The sequence below is a fragment of the Propithecus coquereli genome, unplaced genomic scaffold (genome assembly GCF_000956105.1).
Source record: "Propithecus coquereli isolate 6110/MARCELLA unplaced genomic scaffold, Pcoq_1.0 Scaffold151, whole genome shotgun sequence".
Classification (NCBI taxonomy): domain Eukaryota; kingdom Metazoa; phylum Chordata; class Mammalia; order Primates; family Indriidae; genus Propithecus; species Propithecus coquereli.
The window spans coordinates 1-20,498 of NW_012139525.1; the positions used below are offsets into that span (position 1 = coordinate 1).

General features: G+C 38.4%; 1 protein-coding gene across 2 annotated transcripts in view; it reads left to right on the forward strand.

The window, feature by feature from the left end:
* The first annotated feature begins 1,787 nt into the window (after window positions 1-1,787).
* The window catches only part of PCDH10 (protocadherin 10), a 40,545-nt gene continuing 21,834 nt past the window's right edge, over window positions 1,788-20,498 (forward strand). For both annotated transcript variants that reach the window (XM_012640394.1, XM_012640393.1), the window contains exons 1-4: window positions 1,788-5,260; window positions 6,834-6,892; window positions 7,446-7,552; window positions 15,198-15,503. In XM_012640394.1, coding sequence (XP_012495848.1) covers window positions 2,636-5,260; window positions 6,834-6,892; window positions 7,446-7,552; window positions 15,198-15,503 — 3,097 coding nt within the window. In that variant the 5' untranslated portion in view covers window positions 1,788-2,635. The remainder of the gene's footprint in view (window positions 5,261-6,833; window positions 6,893-7,445; window positions 7,553-15,197; window positions 15,504-20,498) is intronic.

Genomic DNA, 20,498 nt, shown 5'->3' on the forward strand with positions numbered 1-20,498 from the left:
ATCCTTTCCTTCTAAAGGCTCAAAGGCAGGACCTACCTCCGTGAAAGAGCCAAGTGCGGGAGCGGGGAGAGGTGCAGGTCAGCAGACACGCACTCACGGCACTCCCAGGGGTATGCCTCAGTCTACAAGCATGCCCTGGATACTCGCCCTCATTCATTTCCTACAGAAGGGAATGGCAACGTACCTCGGGATCGGGGAAACGACCCTCCTTTTCCAATAGGTTGTGGTGGTGATATTCTTGGGACATTCATTAACAGAAAGCAGCAAGGGACCTTTCTATTTTGTGACATGAGGAGACTGAACAAGGGCTGCTTCAGTGAATAAACAACCTAGTCCTTGCTAACAGTCCATTAATTTATATATATATGAAATCTTTCTAATATACAAAAATAATCTTTCTTTGGAGAATTGCCATTCAAATCACTCTCCGGCATTAAAGAGTTCGCGCTGTATGGTAACTTCACAAGAACTGGATGTGTGGATGCGCCGCGTTGCCCCCGCGCCTCGGGAGTGGGCACTCACAGTCGATCAAGCGCGTCCTTCAAAACTCAGGGAGGCTCGCTGGGGCTTACCCAAGCTCAGCACCCGGACAGGGAGGATGCATGCGAGCACCGTGCATGTGCAAACGTGTTCACGGAAACCGCAGCGGCACACACTCGGGCCCCGCGTGTGCACGGCCCCTCACCACCACCCCGCCCGCGTTCGCATCCGCCCCGCCATCCTCATCGAGCGGGCTGACCCCAGGCTGGGCAGAAATCGATGCCCCAGTCTACTATGCGGGGGTGGGAGTGGGGAGTGTAGGTTTCCAGTTGTCAAAAAAAAAAAAAAAATCAGAAAATAGCCGGAGCTCCCAACTGCTGCGACGCACTCGGCCGCACGAGGCGCAGGGATATCAGAGGCGCTTTGCAGCGCCTGCTGGTGCTCAGCGCCGAGTGCCCGAGAGACGGCCGCTAGGATGGCGGGCTCCAAGGAAGCAGCTCCAATGAAACTCCTCATTGATCCGCGCAGTCACAGCTAAAAGCCAGGCCCCCAAGCGAGTTAATCTACTTGCTGAGAATTTTGTGGATAAATATTTAGGGAGGGAAGATGATCTGACGATCTAACGCTTCTCCACGTCTACAGAAGCTGTCGGTCCACATCGCTTAGCATGAATCCCTCCGCTTTTTAGGACCCACTTCCACCCCCCACTCCAGCTGCTCCGCTCCTTTCCACATTGCCCCTCCGGACCCTCACGTTTAGAGTGACACATGCCATATTATGTAGATTTCTTACATGTCCTACGGATCTCTGCTCGGGTCCTTTAATTAGATAACGTCTGCCAATTAGTGGCCCCTGTACAACTTTTTCCCCTTCTCCGTGCTTTATTTCCATGATCCGTAGCAGGGAAAATACCTTAAAGGAAAAAGAATGTTAGCATCACTGGAAACCCCGCTCCTAGGAGAGGATACCGCAGCTGTTGCTATTATGTTTTCGCATTTGCTGATGCAAACAGGGGAACCTCTCTATTCCCTGCTCATTACCTGCGGCTGGGGACTGGGAACTTTCCGCGGCAGAGTCCCCAGCCAGCGCCTCGGGACCTGCGGGGCTGTTCTCGCTCTCACACTCACACACATCCCAGCAACCCGGGCGAGGGTTCTGTTCCGCCTCGCCCGGCTGCCTCGTGACGTGTCTGTTTGACAGCCTGCTTGGCCAATCAGCGGCAGGTCGGTGGGTGGTGCTCCTGGGTGATTGGTTGGCAGAATGAGGGCGCTGCGCAAAAACAGAGAAGCCGAGCGCTCGGAGCTCAGAAACTGCCAGCCGAGATCACAGGCTCAGAGGCTGAAGCAGAAGGAAGGAAAGACTGGAAGGAAAAAAGACAGGTTAGAGGGAAAGAGGCTTGGGAAGGAAACAACAGAAAAGAAACTGCTCATTAAACTTACAGAGTGACAACTGACGGTGGAGATGAGGACAGAGGGAGACAAGACGGTGAAAGACAAAAAATACAAATAGAGAGAGGAAAAAAAATGTCAAGAAGAACATCCATCCGGAGAAATGAAGAGAATGAAAGTTTTATGCTGCAGAGCCGTTCTGTGCTTTTCCGGCACAAAATTCTCTCGCTGTTTTTAAGCCCTTTTGCATTTGCCAGCGGTTGATGTTAAGAGGCATGTTTAGCGGTGCCAGGAGCATCTCCTCTTCCTTCTCCTCTTCCTCTTCATCTTCCTCCTCCTCCTCCTCCTTTTCCTCCTCCTCATTCTCCTCCCATCAGCAAGAAGACAAACCGAGGACAGTCTTGAAATATCGAAATTTCCTCTTTGGGATTTGCCAGCGCCGCGTTGCGCCAAGACTGTCGGAATAAAGGACGCTGACTATTGTATTATCATTATTTTATTAATTGGTCAGTGGGAAGATTACAGATGAGGAAAGGGGACGCCTGTCACCCTTCCTGCGCTAAGATTAAAAAATGAGGCTGCATTGGGGGAAGCTCTAACATGAAGCAAAAGGAATAAGAATTTTAAAGACAAAAAGCCACAGGAGCCCCCCGCCCCACGTAGCGTACTTTTATTTGTATTTTTTGAGATTTTTTTTTTTCGTGGTGGTGGGGGAGGTGATTGGGTGGCTGACTGGCTGCGGGAAGCTACTTCCTTTCCTTTTGGAGATGATTGTGCTATTATTCTTTGCCTTGCTCTGGATGGTGGAAGGAGTCTTTTCCCAGCTTCACTACACGGTACAGGAGGAGCAGGAACATGGCACTTTCGTGGGGAATATCGCTGAAGATCTGGGCTTGGACATTACAAAACTTTCGGCTCGCAGATTCCAAACGGTGCCCAACTCAAGGACCCCTTACTTAGACCTCAACCTGGAGACCGGGGTGCTGTACGTGAACGAGAAGATCGACCGCGAGCAAATCTGCAAACAGAGCCCCTCCTGTGTCCTGCACCTGGAGGTCTTCCTGGAGAACCCCCTGGAGCTGTTCCGGGTGGAGATCGAGGTGCTGGACATTAATGACAACCCCCCCTCTTTCCCGGAGCCGGACCTGACCGTGGAAATCTCTGAGAGCGCCACGCCAGGCACCCGCTTCCCCTTGGAGAGCGCATTCGACCCAGACGTGGGCACCAACTCCTTGCGCGACTATGAGATCACCCCCAACAGCTACTTCTCCCTGGACGTGCAGACCCAGGGGGATGGCAACCGATTTGCCGAGCTGGTGCTGGAGAAACCACTGGACCGAGAGCAGCAAGCGGTGCACCGCTACGTGCTGACCGCGGTGGACGGGGGAGGAGGGGGAGGAGAAGGAGGGGGAGGTGGCGGGGGAGCGGGCCTGCCCCCCCAGCAGCAGCGCACCGGCACGGCTCTACTCACCATCCGAGTGCTGGACTCCAACGACAACGTGCCCGCTTTCGACCAACCCGTCTACACTGTGTCCCTACCAGAGAACTCGCCCCCAGGCACGCTCGTAATCCAGCTCAACGCTACCGACCCGGACGAGGGCCAGAACGGTGAGGTCGTATACTCCTTCAGCAGCCACATTTCGCCCCGGGCACGGGAGCTCTTCGGACTCTCACCGCGCACTGGCCGGCTGGAGGTGAGCGGCGAACTGGACTATGAAGAGAGCCCAGTGTACCAAGTGTATGTACAAGCCAAGGACCTGGGCCCCAACGCCGTGCCTGCGCACTGCAAGGTGCTGGTGCGAGTGCTGGATGCTAACGACAACGCGCCAGAAATCAGCTTCAGCACTGTGAAGGAGGCGGTGAGCGAGGGCGCGGCGCCCGGCACAGTGGTGGCCCTGTTCAGCGTGACCGATCGCGACTCGGAGGAGAATGGGCAGGTGCAGTGCGAGCTGCTGGGCGACGTGCCGTTCCGCCTCAAGTCTTCCTTTAAGAATTATTACACCATCGTGACCGAAGCCCCCCTGGACCGAGAGGCGGGGGACTCCTACACCCTGACTGTGGTGGCCCGGGACCGGGGCGAGCCGGCGCTCTCCACCAGTAAGTCGATCCAGGTACAGGTGTCAGATGTGAACGACAACGCGCCGCGCTTCAGCCAGCCGGTCTACGACGTGTATGTGACTGAAAACAACGTGCCGGGCGCCTACATCTACGCGGTGAGCGCCACCGACCGCGATGAGGGCGCCAACGCCCAGCTTGCCTACTCTATCCTCGAGTGCCAGATCCAGGGTATGAGCGTTTTCACCTACGTGTCCATCAACTCTGAGAACGGCTACTTGTACGCCCTGCGCTCCTTCGACTACGAGCAGCTTAAGGACTTCAGCTTTCAGGTGGAAGCCCGGGACGCCGGCAGCCCCCAGGCGCTGGCGGGCAACGCCACTGTCAACATCCTCATAGTGGATCAAAACGACAACGCCCCTGCCATCGTGGCGCCCCTGCCAGGGCGCAACGGGACTCCGGCGCGCGAGGTGCTGCCCCGCTCGGCAGAGCCGGGTTACTTGCTCACCCGTGTGGCCGCGGTGGACGCGGACGACGGCGAGAACGCCCGGCTCACCTATAGCATCGTGCGGGGCAACGAAATGAACCTCTTTCGCATGGACTGGCGCACCGGGGAGCTCCGCACAGCGCGCCGAGTTCCGGCCAAGCGCGACCCCCAGCGGCCTTATGAGCTGGTGATCGAGGTGCGCGACCATGGGCAGCCGCCCCTGTCCTCCACCGCCACCCTGGTCGTTCAGCTGGTGGATGGAGCAGTGGAGCCCCAGGGCGGGGGCGGGGGCGGAGGAGGAGGGTCAGGGGAGCATCAGCGACCCAGCCGCTCTGGCGGCGGGGAAACCTCGCTAGACCTCACCCTCATCCTTATCATTGCTCTGGGCTCAGTGTCCTTCATCTTCCTGCTGGCCATGATCGTGCTGGCCGTCCGCTGCCAAAAAGAGAAGAAGCTCAACATCTACACGTGTCTGGCCAGCGATTGCTGCCTCTGTTGCTGCTGCTGCGGCGGTGGAGGTTCGACCTGCTGTGGCCGCCAAGCCCGGGCGCGCAAGAAGAAACTCAGCAAGTCGGACATTATGCTGGTGCAGAGCTCCAACGTACCCAGTAACCCTGCCCAGGTGCCCGTGGAGGAGTCCGGGGGCTTTGGCTCCCACCACCACAACCAGAATTACTGCTACCAGGTCTGCCTGACCCCGGAGTCCGCCAAGACCGATCTGATGTTCCTTAAGCCCTGCAGCCCTTCCCGGAGTACGGACACTGAGCACAACCCCTGCGGGGCCATCGTCACCGGTTACACCGACCAGCAGCCCGACATCATCTCCAACGGAAGCATTTTGTCCAACGAGGTAAGGCTGAAGCGAAAGGACCACCATCTCTCATCTCCTCCATCAGAAAGCCTCCTCTAGCACGGCCCTTGTACCTCTGGTGCACTGTGTATTTATTTTTAGGATATTAGCTTATTTGTATCGTTGTGTGGGTGGGGATGGGGGGTCACCCTCTCCCACCTCTTCGTGTGTAACCTAACTTTCGCGTTGTTCCTAATTCTCTGCGTTCCACCCTTCTGCATTAATTTTCATTCCCTCCCCTTGGTACTTTGCCACCTTGGACCTCTCTCCTTCGCTCTCCCATCTTCCCTTTAAAATCTTAACCCGGGTCAGTCCTTTCCCTTCTCAGAAACCTGGGGGTAAAGAAAAAAGTGCGCGAAGGGAGAGGGAAATGTGTGTGTGTGTGTGGGGGGGATTTTCTAGCACTGGCAAAGGTCTTTCCCTCTTTGCGTCTGTCCCAGGCGTTAATAAAGTTGATTTTATTTTGTTTTGTTTATCGATGCTTTCAGTCGCGTGTACAAGTAAGCTATAGATTGTTTAACTTTACACAGCTGTCTAAACTCAAATGCATGTTTTAGTGAACAAGTTATCAGATCCTTGTCCTCTGAACTCGGGTTGCAAAAAAAGCGTTCAGTTCTGCTCTGGACAGCATTTACAGACGCTCTTGAAGCCAAGCGCCCACACAGTGTGAATTTGAATGAAGTTGCTTTGGCACAACCCCCCTGTAAGAGTAAACTAATGAAAGGCTTAAACAATTGTTGTCTTAAATATATCTTTTAGCTAATAATCACTTTCTTGCCACTGTTTTGGATAAATCACTGCTGTTGGCTTTCTTTCATAAAAGAATTTGGCTTGTCAATTCCGATTTCTTTTTACAAGATGGAGAAGTGGCAAAGTTGGAGGGTGGGGGTGGGGGCGAGAACAGAGTTGGTTTCTGTGAAAGTTTGGACCGGAAAAGGTGTGGGTGGCGGAGGTGGGGAGGAGAATGCAGAGGGCCTTGGAAAGGGAAAAAATTGGGGGGGAGGGGGCAGAATTATGAACTCCTTTCTTGGCAGGTTATTTTATTTGAGTCTTAGATATTATTTGACTTTCATGAATATTTGTACAGTTCATTTGTATCTTAAGCACATTTTGAAAATAAACGACAACATAATTCCATAAAATATCCAAACTTTTTGCTTATTGAGCGTGCTGTTTTTCTTGTGTCAACCAGTATGCACCTAAACACTTTTTTAGGCAACTGAAAGATTGCAGAGTATAACTAGGTTGACTCTGTTGGAGACAATAGTTTATTAGCCCTTACTATGAGGTCATTTGCATTCTCTCCTTAAAAAAAAAAAACATTTAAAGTTGGCCTTTTTTTGTTGTTTTTTTTTTTTTTAACCTTTACAAGTGACTGAGATATGGATTCAAGTGTCTCTGCATATCTACCCCACCCTTACCCAGCAATCACGACAAGGAAGTCTTAGGAAAGCTTGGAAATTCATAAAAGTGTATACAATTACTTAAGCTAAATATAGTCTCAAACCTCAAAAGCAGACTAGGAAGCCCTTAGCATTCAAATGCTCTTGATTTATTTATTTTTTTTTCCTAGACTAAACACCAGCGAGCAGAGCTCAGCTATCTAGTTGACAGACCTCGCCGAGTTAACAGGTATGGACTCTTGTTCCCTAGCTTAGTGTATGGCCAATTCACAACCTAGTAAAAATAGGAAGTAGGTATATTATCCAATATTAAAATATAAAATATATAAAGTATTTTCAATTAGGGCAGGACATAAATACTGACTATAATTGCGTTTCCTAGACAATACATTAAAGAGGGTTATTTCACTTATATGCAACTTACAAAATATATTTGAATATTTTGTCAGTTTATACTCCTACATGGCTTCTAATAGTCTTCCTAAATGTTGCAGGTGTATATTTATATCTCCTTTATGAAACTGATGTGCATATATACTTAGCTCCAATCATAGAATAATGCCTAAACTTTACATGACTTAAGTACTCAAATTGACTGCTAATTCTCCATTTTAAAGAGTTAGATAGGCTTAGGTTATAAAATTTAGCTTGATGCAGAAATAAAGCCAACCAACAGGTCTATGAGTCTGCAGCACCATCTGTGACCATGTGGTGGCAGAAGAATATTTTCTGTGTTTCTTCACCTTTTTTATATTCTAATAATCTCATTTTTGCACTTCTAGTTCTGCGTTCCAGGAAGCTGACATAGTAAGCTCTAAGGACAGTGGTCATGGAGACAGTGAACAGGGAGACAGTGATCATGACGCTACTAACCGTGCCCAGTCAGCTGGTAAGTGTGATTTAAATGCTGACTTTTATAGTTTTATTTTTCTTTAAATAAATCTAGGAAGGGTGATGTGCTAGGTAATTTTCTGTAAGTTTAATTGTAGTGTCATCCTATTTTGAAAATTTTATCAAAGAGAATTGTAAAAATGTAATGTTCCTTTGGAGAGTTAAAGTTAGAAACTCACTAAGGAGTATGTTAGAATACGAAATACATCTTTCTTATATAATGTTCTTTAATGTAATTACATTGCATACAAAAAAGCCATAGATCTCTCATTTGATCCAATCCCCAGTCTTCAGCCAATTAAGGTATGATTAGGCTTGTTTATGGATAAAGTGGCAAAAAATGAATGAAATTCATTGACCTGCATAAGGTCATAAGAGGATAAATTAATTACTGGGGAGTAGAATCCAAATCTCTTGCCTTCCAGAGCAATGCATTTTGCATACCACCAAGTATTGAAAGAGAGAAGAAACAGTGATTAATAGCCATTGATAAGTTGAAAGCAGGGTTTCCAATCTTGGGTCCTTGGGCTTCAGGACATTGGGAAACGTGATAAGGTGTATTTTCTGAAGTGTCTTAGGTATCCTCATATTTTCAAAAGTCTATGAACCTATCAAAGTTGAAATCTGAGCTTCAGTGAACTTAATTGTAGTCAATGATGGGGGTTGTAATGTGATTTATATTTTTTACTTTATTTTACTTCATCTTTTCTATATAAATTTAACCTTTACGTTTCATAAGATCCTGATAACTCGTAACTAATACTAAAAGAAAACCCTTACCTGAAATAAAATATGTATGTTAAAATGAAAATGATTTCATAAACTTCTAGTTTTCTTTTCACTTCATTTGGATTTTGTGTATGAAGGGTATTTGTTGATTTTTTTACTCTTTCTATCTAGTCTTGTATTTACTTGACACATGAGGAAATGGAAAGGCTAGTCAACTTTCTATAACTTCTTTCCATCTTTGGACTGTCTCTGGGTTCAACTCAGCTCACTTGAGATTAGACCTTTATTTTGGTTAGTAACACAAAAATCGACTGATAAGAGTTCTTATTTTCAAGGTAATAGTGGTCCTCGAGAGCACCCTTTTCTTAACACACTTGATGGACCTCTGAACGGTGCTGAGGCATTGTGTCAAAGGGCAGTGTACACCCCATGGTGGCCTGGCACCAGTGGTTGCTACAAGCCTCTCACTTGGCTAATGTGTGCTGTGTCTGTGGCTGCCTTAGCCTTGGGAAACCCAAGCAGGAGGAAGGGAAAAAAGGCTGCTCAAGGGTCTCTTTATATTGCTGCGAGTCATTAATATGCAGACCTAATGAGACTTGAGAACTGCCAAGAATCCCCGGAGGTCCCTGCCCCTTGCGGGCCTTCACGCTAAGTGAACAGAGCATCTATTTAGTGTCTGGGAACCTGACAACAAACCAGATCTTGCCAGAAGTTTATATGTGAGTACAAAGTCTCTTTCATTTTTGCCCTATATATGGCATATGATTTATTATTATCTTCGAAAAACTATACATTTAGAATTGCTCATGCCTATTCTTTTTCCAGACTTTTTAATTTAATCTTCAGCCTTTTAAAGCTTTTAAAACAAAATATTTAATGTAAAAAAGAGAGTATCTGCTGCATGCTTCTTTGGATGCATTTTATTCCTTTCCCACCCACCCCCCTTTGTTTTTTCTGTAGCACTCCAATCTCAATGAACATTTCAATTAGTTTAGTTCCTCAGACATAATGATCCATAATAACCTAACTGAAGAAAGAGAAACGGATAAACATCTGCAAAAAGGGCTAAATTTGGAAGATAGATAGGAATATTTTCTTATCAATGGGTCTTCCCAGTAGCTGTTTTATTTCGCAGGCATTCTGTTGCCATTTGGTAATGTTTCTTTCAACTATTTGAGAGATCAAAGCATTTAAAAGAAAATTAAAATGCTAAAATACGTTCTGGAAAACAGTTTTTAAAAGTGAGGTGATTTTTATTTTTCTCTATCAAAATGGTAATTTTTTTTCATATCTTTAAGTTCATAAACATGTAAAAGTATTATAGAATTACCAATCCATTTATGCATGTGATTAGTATTTACAGGGCAGCCACGACATACTGAGCACAATAATAGCTATTTTAGGATTGTACTAAAGCACTTATATCAAGAAGTAATTGCACCTTTGTATGCTGAATTGCAATGAGATGTAATATGTCTAATTTTGTTGTAAGACTGATTTTGAAATGTTTCCTTTTTTTAATGTAAAACTCTAAATGCAGACAATTAAAATGCATTTACTTAATGGCTTGTTTTTCAGTCCATACTGATGTTGTACTACAAACCTCGCACCATGTGGCTAGAATATGTCAAAAAATTTAAAGCCATTTCAAATAAATCTGTTTTATTTCTTTGTAAATCCAGGTGATGATCTTCCAATTTTACAAAATTAGGTACTATTATTCATAGCACATCTATTTCTAGATTTTGCATATGAAAAAATTTCATACAATAAGCATATTCAGCTTAACTAGGTTTTAGGGGGAAGAAGTTAGGTTATCTAGGAAAAATAACATTGGAAAGGTAGAAATTTTGAATTCTCTCTTTCACTTTGTACCTCATTCCATACTATATTATATACACTATTTAGTGTAGTGCTTCACCTGTTTAAACTTCCTTTTTCTTTATTTCGTTTCTTTTTCTATGTTAACATTACTTTGTATTTATTTACTTAGATATGTCTTTTATTTATTCTTTTATGAACAGTTTTCTTTTTTGTTCTTTCTTCCCCCCTCCCTTCTTGCTTTTATCCTTTATGAGCCATTTGCAGTCACCAACCTTGTTCACTGAAGGGCTTTACACACGGAGGCAGCTGCACAGAGAATCACATAAGCTTTTTCAGTTTTCCACTGCACCTGGCTCTATGTGTGAAATTCTTCGCCTTGACCACTGCTCTGTGGCACTTTCTTTCTATAGCCTTGTCAAGGTGCTTTCCGTTTTTTTCAGTGCTCTATTGATGTATTGGTTAGATATGGCAGAAGTCCAAGATGTGGTAAATGCATACATAAACCATCACAAGAGGAAAAACTGATTGATCACCGCTTAAATAGCAAAAAAAGTAGACTTTAAAGAAATGTGTTTTCAATTTTATTTACCATGTCATTAGACTAAAAGATAAAATTTTTTTGTATTTTAGAAGAGGATACATTTAAAAATTTTTACTATTATTTCAAGTATGTCTAATGAAATCTGTTTAGTATTAAGATGATATTTTTTCCAATTATGGAATACCTACATAGTGAATAATATTAATTATGAATTTATTTTAATACCTTTTGCCTGTTTTAAAAATATGTTGGAGAGAACCCTAATAAGTGATTAAGTTTCTTATTACTTTACCTGAAATTGTCAAATTTCTCTTTTATAAATTTTTCTTTCAGTTATAAGGGAATTTATCTTCTAAATGTGTTTAGTTATTAACTATTATGAGATTTATGCATCATACATGATCAAAATTTGGCTATAAATTTTAAAAATAAAGTGATTTGACTGGCAGTATTTTCAGATTAGTAGATAAGTATATCATGAAATGCATTAAACGATTGTTCTACTATAATAGCAGCAAGAGAATTCTTGGTTTATCATAAAATACAAATATCCCTTTCTCAACTTAAGTAAAAATTTAGATATTGGCAAATTGGCTGACCTTATAAATAAAGTGAATTTACACCAGTGTTTACAAAAGCTTTTTCAGTTTTCTGGTGAATCTCTGAGCTACAACTTGAAAATGTGGAGAGATTTATAACTGTAAACAATATATGAGTGAAATATTGAGAGAAATGGAGAAAATACAAACATTTTGAATGATAATAGACAGGGAAAAAATTTTGATGTCCATATTTTGATTTCTTCATTAGTGAATTATGTTGATAAATATCTGCTCCTAAACCATATTTTCTTAAAACCTGTAGCAGTTTTTGTGGTTACAATTAATATCTCTTAGTTTTTCATTGTTAAGTAGTTAAAGGAAGACAGGAAATTTTCTCAAAAATTAAGAGTGTTGATTTTCTTTAAAATTAATTTATCATGTTTGGAAAAAATAAACTTTTTTATGAAGGCTTGTTGCATGAGAAAGAAATGTGAACATAATTTTATATTATTACATTCATCAAAGACAACATAAATTGAATGCACTTGTAATAATTTTAAAATCATGATTGTTCTCAATGGAAATATCCATTACCTCTGACTATAAGGGACAAGTTACTTGCCAATTGAAAACTATATATTTTAAAATTTGTCTAAATATATCTTTGCATAACAGGCCGTCTATCACATCAGCTGTCATGCCTTGCAGAACAGATTATTTCTGAGTAGTGGAAAAAATAAATAACTAGAAAAAGAGATTGCAAGTAAAAAATATACGTTGGAACATTTCTTAGAAATTAGCAAAATTGTAAAAATGAGGTATGGCTTGTAATTTTCTGTTACGCAAATCCCATAGGTTCTATAGTAAAGGCATTTGAATGAGAAAAAAAAAATTAAGTTAAACTTACTAACTCTTGAGCCTTGAATTTGAGCCATTCAAAAATTGTAAGAGCAATGTGAACGGTATACATTTTAATATGTCCCAAGTACTGTAAGGTCTGGCATCCCTGTGCATCATGGAGTCACTTACCACAAAGAAAAACTTAAATACGCTATGCTTATTTGGCAATTAAGGCAATATATTCAATGGAACTAGTGGTAAATGATAGAAGATAAAATCATGTAAGTCATACAATCGGTCCCTAAGGTGAGAACTGGTAATGGAATGAATTTATGTGGCTTGCAAACTATATATCTGAAGGACAAATGAAAATCCATTTTCAATTAATTTTTCTGTTACTTATTTGAAGTTTATTTATTTAGTATTTATATATTTTTAGCTTTGTGTGTCTGATTTTTCTTCATGAGAAATAGATACACTTACCTTTTCGATAAAACTGGTGAGACATCCATGCACAATTTGAACCTTACCTTTCATTCTAGTTTTATAAAGCTGTATATTATTACTAAGGGATTTCCATCTTAAAAGGATTATTCTATAAATTTATTAAGAACATTATTTACAAGTTTCTTCCCTCCTGTCAAGTGATATTGTTCTTTCAACAAAAAACTTCTTTATATTCTTCACTTTTTTTTGTTATACACATGCTATATTTTTTTAATACACATTCTCAATTCATGCAAACTTTATTACATCATCAAAGGGAATTTTAACCAGACTCAAATAATTAAAAGAGTCAGAAAGACCACAGACTTGCAAGAGAAGAAAATGGACACTATTGAATATAAACTACCTATAAAAATAACTTCTATCAAAATTCACTTCTAAGATAATCAAGCAGTATCTTAACATTAATATTGACATACCGGTTCATTAAAATTTTCTATGTGAAATCGTCATATGCAGAATTAGAAGAGTACTTGGACATATGTGCAGAGAAGGATGTGAAAGATTGTGTATGGTTTTATTTGGCATATTTGACATTTCTCAGTCATGTGAAGAAAAATTGTATTAATTACAAATTTTGCATTAGTATCCATCTTTATCGGGACCCAGTAAAACAATTCTATCTTAATATTTGTGTATAATTCCATCAACTTTGTAAATTTAATATAACTTAAATTTATTTTAAAAATAAATAATTGCTCATAATAATTTTACTCTTAAAGATAGTTTCTACTATCAAAAAAACCTTTTTTCCCTTATCGGTCTGTTAAATAGGCAGCCTTTGTAGTCGTGTGTTGAGATATAAATCTCCTCTCTGGTTCTGTAGCCCTTGCCTGTTTGGTATGTAAATGCGGACATTACAGGTACATTCTCCTTCCCTTTCTCTTTGCTTACTACATACCTTATTACAGAAATAGGATAAAGGACTGAGCTTCTCTAGTGTCTAGTGAAACATTTACATGTTTTCCATGCTGTTCTCAGTCAGATTCCTGAATCCCAGCTTCAGCTCACGTTTCTGTTCCTCAGCAGTTCACTGATCAGTAATTTATTTCCAGACTTCTACAGGACAATTATCAATGGAATGTTATAATCAAAGTCAGACTTAGTTTTTATGTGGTTTAATTTATAATAAAAAAGTCATTATGCAGTGAGATTAATATATGATAAGAAACTTGGTGTTATTTCTTTAAATAGAATGTATGTAATTAGCCATTCTTAACTCCAAAATACTTGTGGATAATGTAGAGAGTTCATAATTTTGAAAATTATTATATTTATTTAATATATACCAATACTAACATATACACAGACATGCATAAATTAATATATAACAGAATACCATCAGTAATTTAAAAACTAAAACTTGCTCAAGAGCACAAATCACTTGTGATACTTATAAAAGGAACCAATTAATCAAGTATGTTCATTAAGTAAATATTACTCTCTTGGTTAAAAAAAGAAAAAATCAAAAATCCCTACATTTTCCAGATTAGGCATGCTTTTGCAAATTTCTTCTCTACAGACTAATATCTCATATTTTGGTTTTTCAAACTGATCTTATTTTAAAACATTTAATATGTAATTATGTTTAGAAAAACATTAAAATGCTATTTTTGTTTACATGTTTCTATAGTGATATATATCAGTATAATATCAAATAGTATTCTGTAGTGCTAAAAATGTTTTATGCTTTGCTTAAGAAATCAAATGACCTTTCTTGACCATCATCAGATGATCCTTGTTAATCTTGTCAATCTAAGAACGACAATGAAATTTGAAGTTGTCATTTGAAATCTTGGTATTATAGGATTAGTAAGCAAACAGTTCTGTGTTGACCAGGATAAGTGTGCTCCAATATAGAACAAGTAATAAGGTGTTTGTCAATAGTATCTGCAGTTGATTTACACTGCATTTGGTTACCTTGGTTTCACTAATTACAGTCATTTGTTCTGTGGTTGTCTAAGGTGGTAAATGATAAGTGGCTTATAGTAATATGGACCACCAGAGTGTCATTGAGAAACACCTTTAGGAAGTCATTTCCTAGGAATCTAAGAGAGCATGTTTTTGGCTGCTCGTGAAATCCTGTTTCATTCTTGTCATTTATTGGTTTTTCTGTGTGTATGTCATATTTCTATTGAAATTTCACTTTTTGTTTCATGTCCAGATTTCACAATGCAAATATCATTGTTATTGCTTGGCATATTTCTTCCATTTTTGTCTCTAAGAAAAAAAAGTCAGGGGACTTATTATTGTTAGGGAATATGGATTTTGAGGCCTTTATACCTGGGTTTTCTCTTCGTTACAGACTTCACGAGAGATTTTTTTTAAATGTTCATTCTTTTTCTACTCATCATTTCCTAGTTATTTAAGTTGTCTGGAGCCAACATTTTTTCCCCAATACCCTGAGTAGTTTAGAAACATCTAACTCAGAGGCGTCTTTGCCAGAAGAGTCTTACCCTTCACACTTGCAGGTCATTTTCTCCTTTTAAAGTGATGAACAAAATGAGGCAAAGAGATTTTTGGATCCTGTCAGGTTAAGACAAGAAAAATGTGTGAAGATACCTTCACCCATCACTGTGTGCCACCCGTAATCTTTCACCACTGAGTAGCTAGTCGCGTTGGTGAAGACTACGTCTGTAGTTTCTTTTTTCTGCTTACAGGTATGGATCTCTTCTCCAACTGCACTGAGGAATGTAAAGCACTGGGCCACTCAGATCGGTGCTGGATGCCTTCTTTTGTCCCCTCTGATGGACGCCAGGCTGCTGATTATCGCAGCAATCTGCACGTTCCCGGCATGGACTCTGTTCCAGACACTGAGGTGTTTGAAACTCCGGAAGCTCAGCCTGGGGCAGAGCGGTCCTTCTCCACCTTTGGCAAAGAGAAGGCCCTTCACAGCACCCTGGAGAGGAAGGAGCTGGACGGACTGCTGTCTAATACGCGAGCGCCTTACAAACCACCGTATTTGAGTAAGTATTACACAAAGGGCTGTGTAAAAGTATTCTCTTTGAGGAGGTAAAGTTCAACATTCCATACTTTATGGTAAAAATAGAGCTCAGGTTGTTTTTGGAAACAAGGAAAAAGTGACGTTGGATGTAGGCAGCACTTTAGTATGGAAAAATGAATATACTTAGCAGGAAAAGGGTTCCTGTGTTATGATGTTGTTGACAATAAAACACAACTTTTGCTTTTGTTGGGAAAAAAAACATTTTTTCAAGTGTTCTTCATATTTCCATTGAATATTTCACTCTTGCTTACTTGATTTCTGTGTCTTTTGAAGGATTAAATTAAGGTGGAAGAACTCTCTTGACACTTGCGTCACTGAGAGATCTCATTTTCTTATTGATAACAGCATTATTGCATATGGCCCTTTTATCATAGGATATTAAACACCTTCAACCATCTCCCGAAAGCCGTACAAGCGTCACTTTGAGCATTCAACACTATTTAGTAAGATGTTGGTATAGATTCAAGTCTTTGATCAGAATCAGAGAAACTCTTATGGAAACATATCTAATACAGCAATATTCTTCATTTATTTAAAATAATGGGTTCTTCTAACGTTAAGACGTTGATAATTGTACTCAGCTGTTTCAAAATTGAGACCATATTCTTTAAGTAAATTATTTTATACAATCATTGTGAACATTTAAAAACTCTTTGAGATTCTGTAATATATTTCCTTTGAAGATTTTAGGAATGAAATTATCTCATTTATTCTCTGCTACGCAGAGATCTTTTCCTTTTAGTTAATGGATAAATACTACTGGCAATTCAATGTCTTGGTCAAACCACGTAAATAGTATTTTACAAAGAGGAAACTCATAATAGCTCAATCAAAAGATGACTTATCTTGCATAGCAAATCCATCCTACATAATGTTTTCTTTCATCTTCTAGTGGAACCATAAGTTAGAAACAAACAATGAGTCAGACTGTAGATGTATCATTTATTTCATGACTTATGAAATGGGAAGGAAAAAATGCTTTTAAAAACTTAAAGGAAGAAAAAACCAGAAGAACATTTATTTTAGCCTCTTTTATATATAATGTGAAAGGCGTGGATTGAATGCATTGAGGCCATGGCTGCTTGTGGGGACAATGATAATGAGCATTAACAAGAGTCATATGATTAAAGGAGTGGGTCTTTCCTCAGATGCATACATTGTGATGACAACAGTGATTAAATAGTGTTTTATGAAGTATTGTGTTTAGCTTTTTAAATTATTTAGAAATTCTATCACCTCAGCATGATATAGTACATTAGTACTTCAGATCCAAAGAATTATACCTCCCTATAAGTCATTGATATTTTGCTTTATTTTTTAAAGTTATAATATACAAGGAGAGTACAAATACTTAAAGAAAGGAAAGCATTGATTTATCCAAGGTATAATTTGGATGCTAAAATCCTAAAGTTTAATTCACAAATCCACACGTTAGTGAATTAAAATAGCCTAAAATCAAATTTTAATAAGTAAGCATTATGATGTGGTCTTTGTCTCTCAAATTGAATTCTGGATTTCAAATTTGATTACAGAAAGTAAAACTTCAAAATTTTAAACAGTATATTTCACTATTGTTTCACTTAAATTAAGAATATACATTATAGAAATACATTACCATATAGAAATATATTATTAATAATTTCAAGGCAAAAAGTGGAAGGGTGTATGATTAATTAAAATTTTTATTTCTAAATAAATACAGATATTTGCTTTTATCATATTAACAGGTAAAGCTACTTCAAATATAGCAGAAAAATCATCTCACCTTCCTTTGTTCTTAATGAGTGCTAATCTTGGTGAAATTATGCTTACATATAAGAATTGGAATTTTAGGCACCTACAAATGTCTTTCTCCACTTAATGTTTTTTTTTAATTTTAAGAACCTTGGCAACAATTTTATTAATAAAATATTAATGCTGCATACATTTTATTGCAAATTTTGCACTTCTTAAGAATCTGGTATTTTGATTTGCAAATCTCTTTTCTGGGGTTATGAAATTTCTTAGCTGTTATATGTGTTGCTACAAATAAAAAGAATGAATCTATTATTTTACCAGGAAAATTTAGATTTGTTTGCATATTGTCTATCTATATATGTGAAATGAAATAATTCTTAATAACAATTTTATTTTTATTTATATGTTTTAACCAGCTTACACTGCTCAAAATTTAGGGTTTAGGTTGAAGTATGACCTGGACAGAAAATTGGCAGAAAAATTGCTATTTTGTTGTTTTTATTTATACGCTCATCTAAATTTGTTTTTTATTAGCTTTTAGTGTTTAACATCATCTTAGACTCACAATTATCTTTAAAATTACATCATGGCTGTAACATAATAGGCATAGTAAATTTTATGGCTAATTTAATAATACAAAGTATAAACCCAAACTATTCCTGACTATTTTGCCCTCTAAATTCATATGATGATAGTTTTTAGTATTTGTGTCATTTAGTATTACAAATAGAAATATTTGCATCTTCTAAATAAAAAAGCAAGTCCCTTACATTATTAAAGAAGCTAAAAATTGACACTAATTACTTACTTTTAATCAGAATGTTTAAATAATTATTGAGGTTGCAGTTTTTCTTTTGGTAAACATGCATTTCATTTTATAGTGAACATAATGTACACTTTGATGTTCAGAGAAGTAACCATATTTAACTATTTTTTGTAAAGCTCTAAAAAAGCCTACTGGGACTGACACCGTCATTTGATGACAAAAAAATGGTGATATGCTTAAAAATACAAACAAGATCATTGTCTATACCAAGCACTTTTGATTTTCATACCTCCGATTGATAAGGTTAAAATTAAAAACTGCAAGAAACCAATTTTTACATGAAACTAGGTGTATGCAAACATTTAGGTTTTTCAAAATGCCTAAATACAGTCACATTTCCTTTTATTTTATGTATAAGAAAAAATTCATGAAGAATATACATATGAATTTAATAACGAAGAAACTTATTTTTTAAAGTCAGTAATTTTGAACACATCTATCAATACTTGCCAAGTTAGTCATGAGCACTTTATGTGCTTGATTTCTGTTATATTTGTTATAAAGTTATCATTTGCTAATACGTGATGGGGGGGAGCAAAGGGATACATTAAAGATTGAGGACATAAATTGAAATATGTAGGATATGGTCATATATTCAAAACACCATATTTAGATTTACCTTAAAACGTTAATGAATTTCAGCTTAGTTTTACCTTTAAATTTATTAGAGGAATTAAAAACTACTAAAATACCACTTTAATTTTTAAGTAAAATTAATAATTCCTTTCAACACTGTAAATAATAATATTAAAAGGACACAAAATATTTTCTGCAGTTTTAAAAAATATTGTGTTTTTATCAGGAAGATTTTAAGGGTTTGTTTAGTATTGTACATCTTATTTAAAATAATTTATTCTTTCAAATGACACAATAAGTTACATGTAAACAATCTCTATAATCTCAGCAAATAAAAAACATAAAATTAATTTATGTTCAGTAATGTAACTGATAAAAGCTATATTATGAATATAATTTAGGAAAACTCCAGTAGTTAAAATAATACTCTTTAATATTTTTGTAGTCATTCTTGCTTATGATATTGGCTCTACATTTAGAACATCATCTCTTACGATTTTTGTCAGTGAATGAGCATGTCATTCAGTTCCAATCAGCCTAAGCAATGCAGTAATAAAGGTATAAGGATATGTTATTTGGAAATTTGTTGATTTCTTGCCAAAAAACATAATCCCTAAAAACTGAAGACAGTCATAAGAAAAATAACCAATGAAATTACATCTAAAATATACTTGTGAAACTCTTTCTTTCATTTGTTTAAAGTGTCATAAAACAACAAATTATATCGAATAAAGTGAAAAAAACTACATTTACGTAGTGACTTTTTAAATTTCTAAAGCCATGGAATTTCTAGAATCAGGATTAAAGGGAACCATTTATTGAAAAGTGTCACAGCCCATGCTGCCTTCGTAGTATACAACATTTAGACTAGTCCGTGTACGCCAAAAAATCACTCTGTCTTCTGACCTAACTTTTATTTTTGCTAACTTGTGCTCCCTTTTGAAATTTCAATTCAACTCACCCATATCATAAAAAAAGTAAAGATATCAGATGTTTAAACATTGCACTTAAAATATTGCTGACACTTTACCTAGACCAGTTTTCAGTAAACTTCATTTTGGGAGACTTCTCGTAGGCATCTAGAATATGTCTGTGAGCGCTTCAAGTTTTTAGTTGATTGGAATTATAGAACATGTTTTGTTTAGTAACATTTCTTCCAATCCCTTCATTATCTCCCTTCATTATCACAGTCTGCCTTCTGTGAGTTTTCATAATTTGTTGAGCTCAATTGTGTGGTAAGAGCATATATAGATTCAAAATAAAATTAGTTTTCTTATTGGTACATATTACCCTCATATTTACATACCCCTGGGTAGTGTTTTCTCTGGGATTTGGGTATTCTTCCAATGTCATAAATATAGCATCACTATCCAAGCTTAAAGTCAATAAACAAGTATTTTTATATAAGACCATTTTAACATATCTGACATATAGGCCCATATATCACTAAATGAATGGACATCTTTTTTAGGATTTTTTTTTTTCTTTTCTACTAGACACAATTTATGTTCACTTTTCCTCCAAATTCTGCTACTTATAATCTATTTCAAGGTTTTTTGTGTGTTCTTTCACTCTTTTTATATACACCTAGACTTGTGAATATTTTTTTCACCTTTTTAGTTTCTCTTTGTGACAGATTTCTGGTCTTAGAATCATACTAGTCATTCTATTTTTCCATTAAATTCCTTGATTCAGGAATTATGAATACATCTCCCATAATCAAAATAGTTTACTCACTTGCTCAGTTCTGTGAGCAAGAAATGATAACTTATGATCAGGAAAAAAACTCTTTTCATATTCTCTATATATCTGAATTTT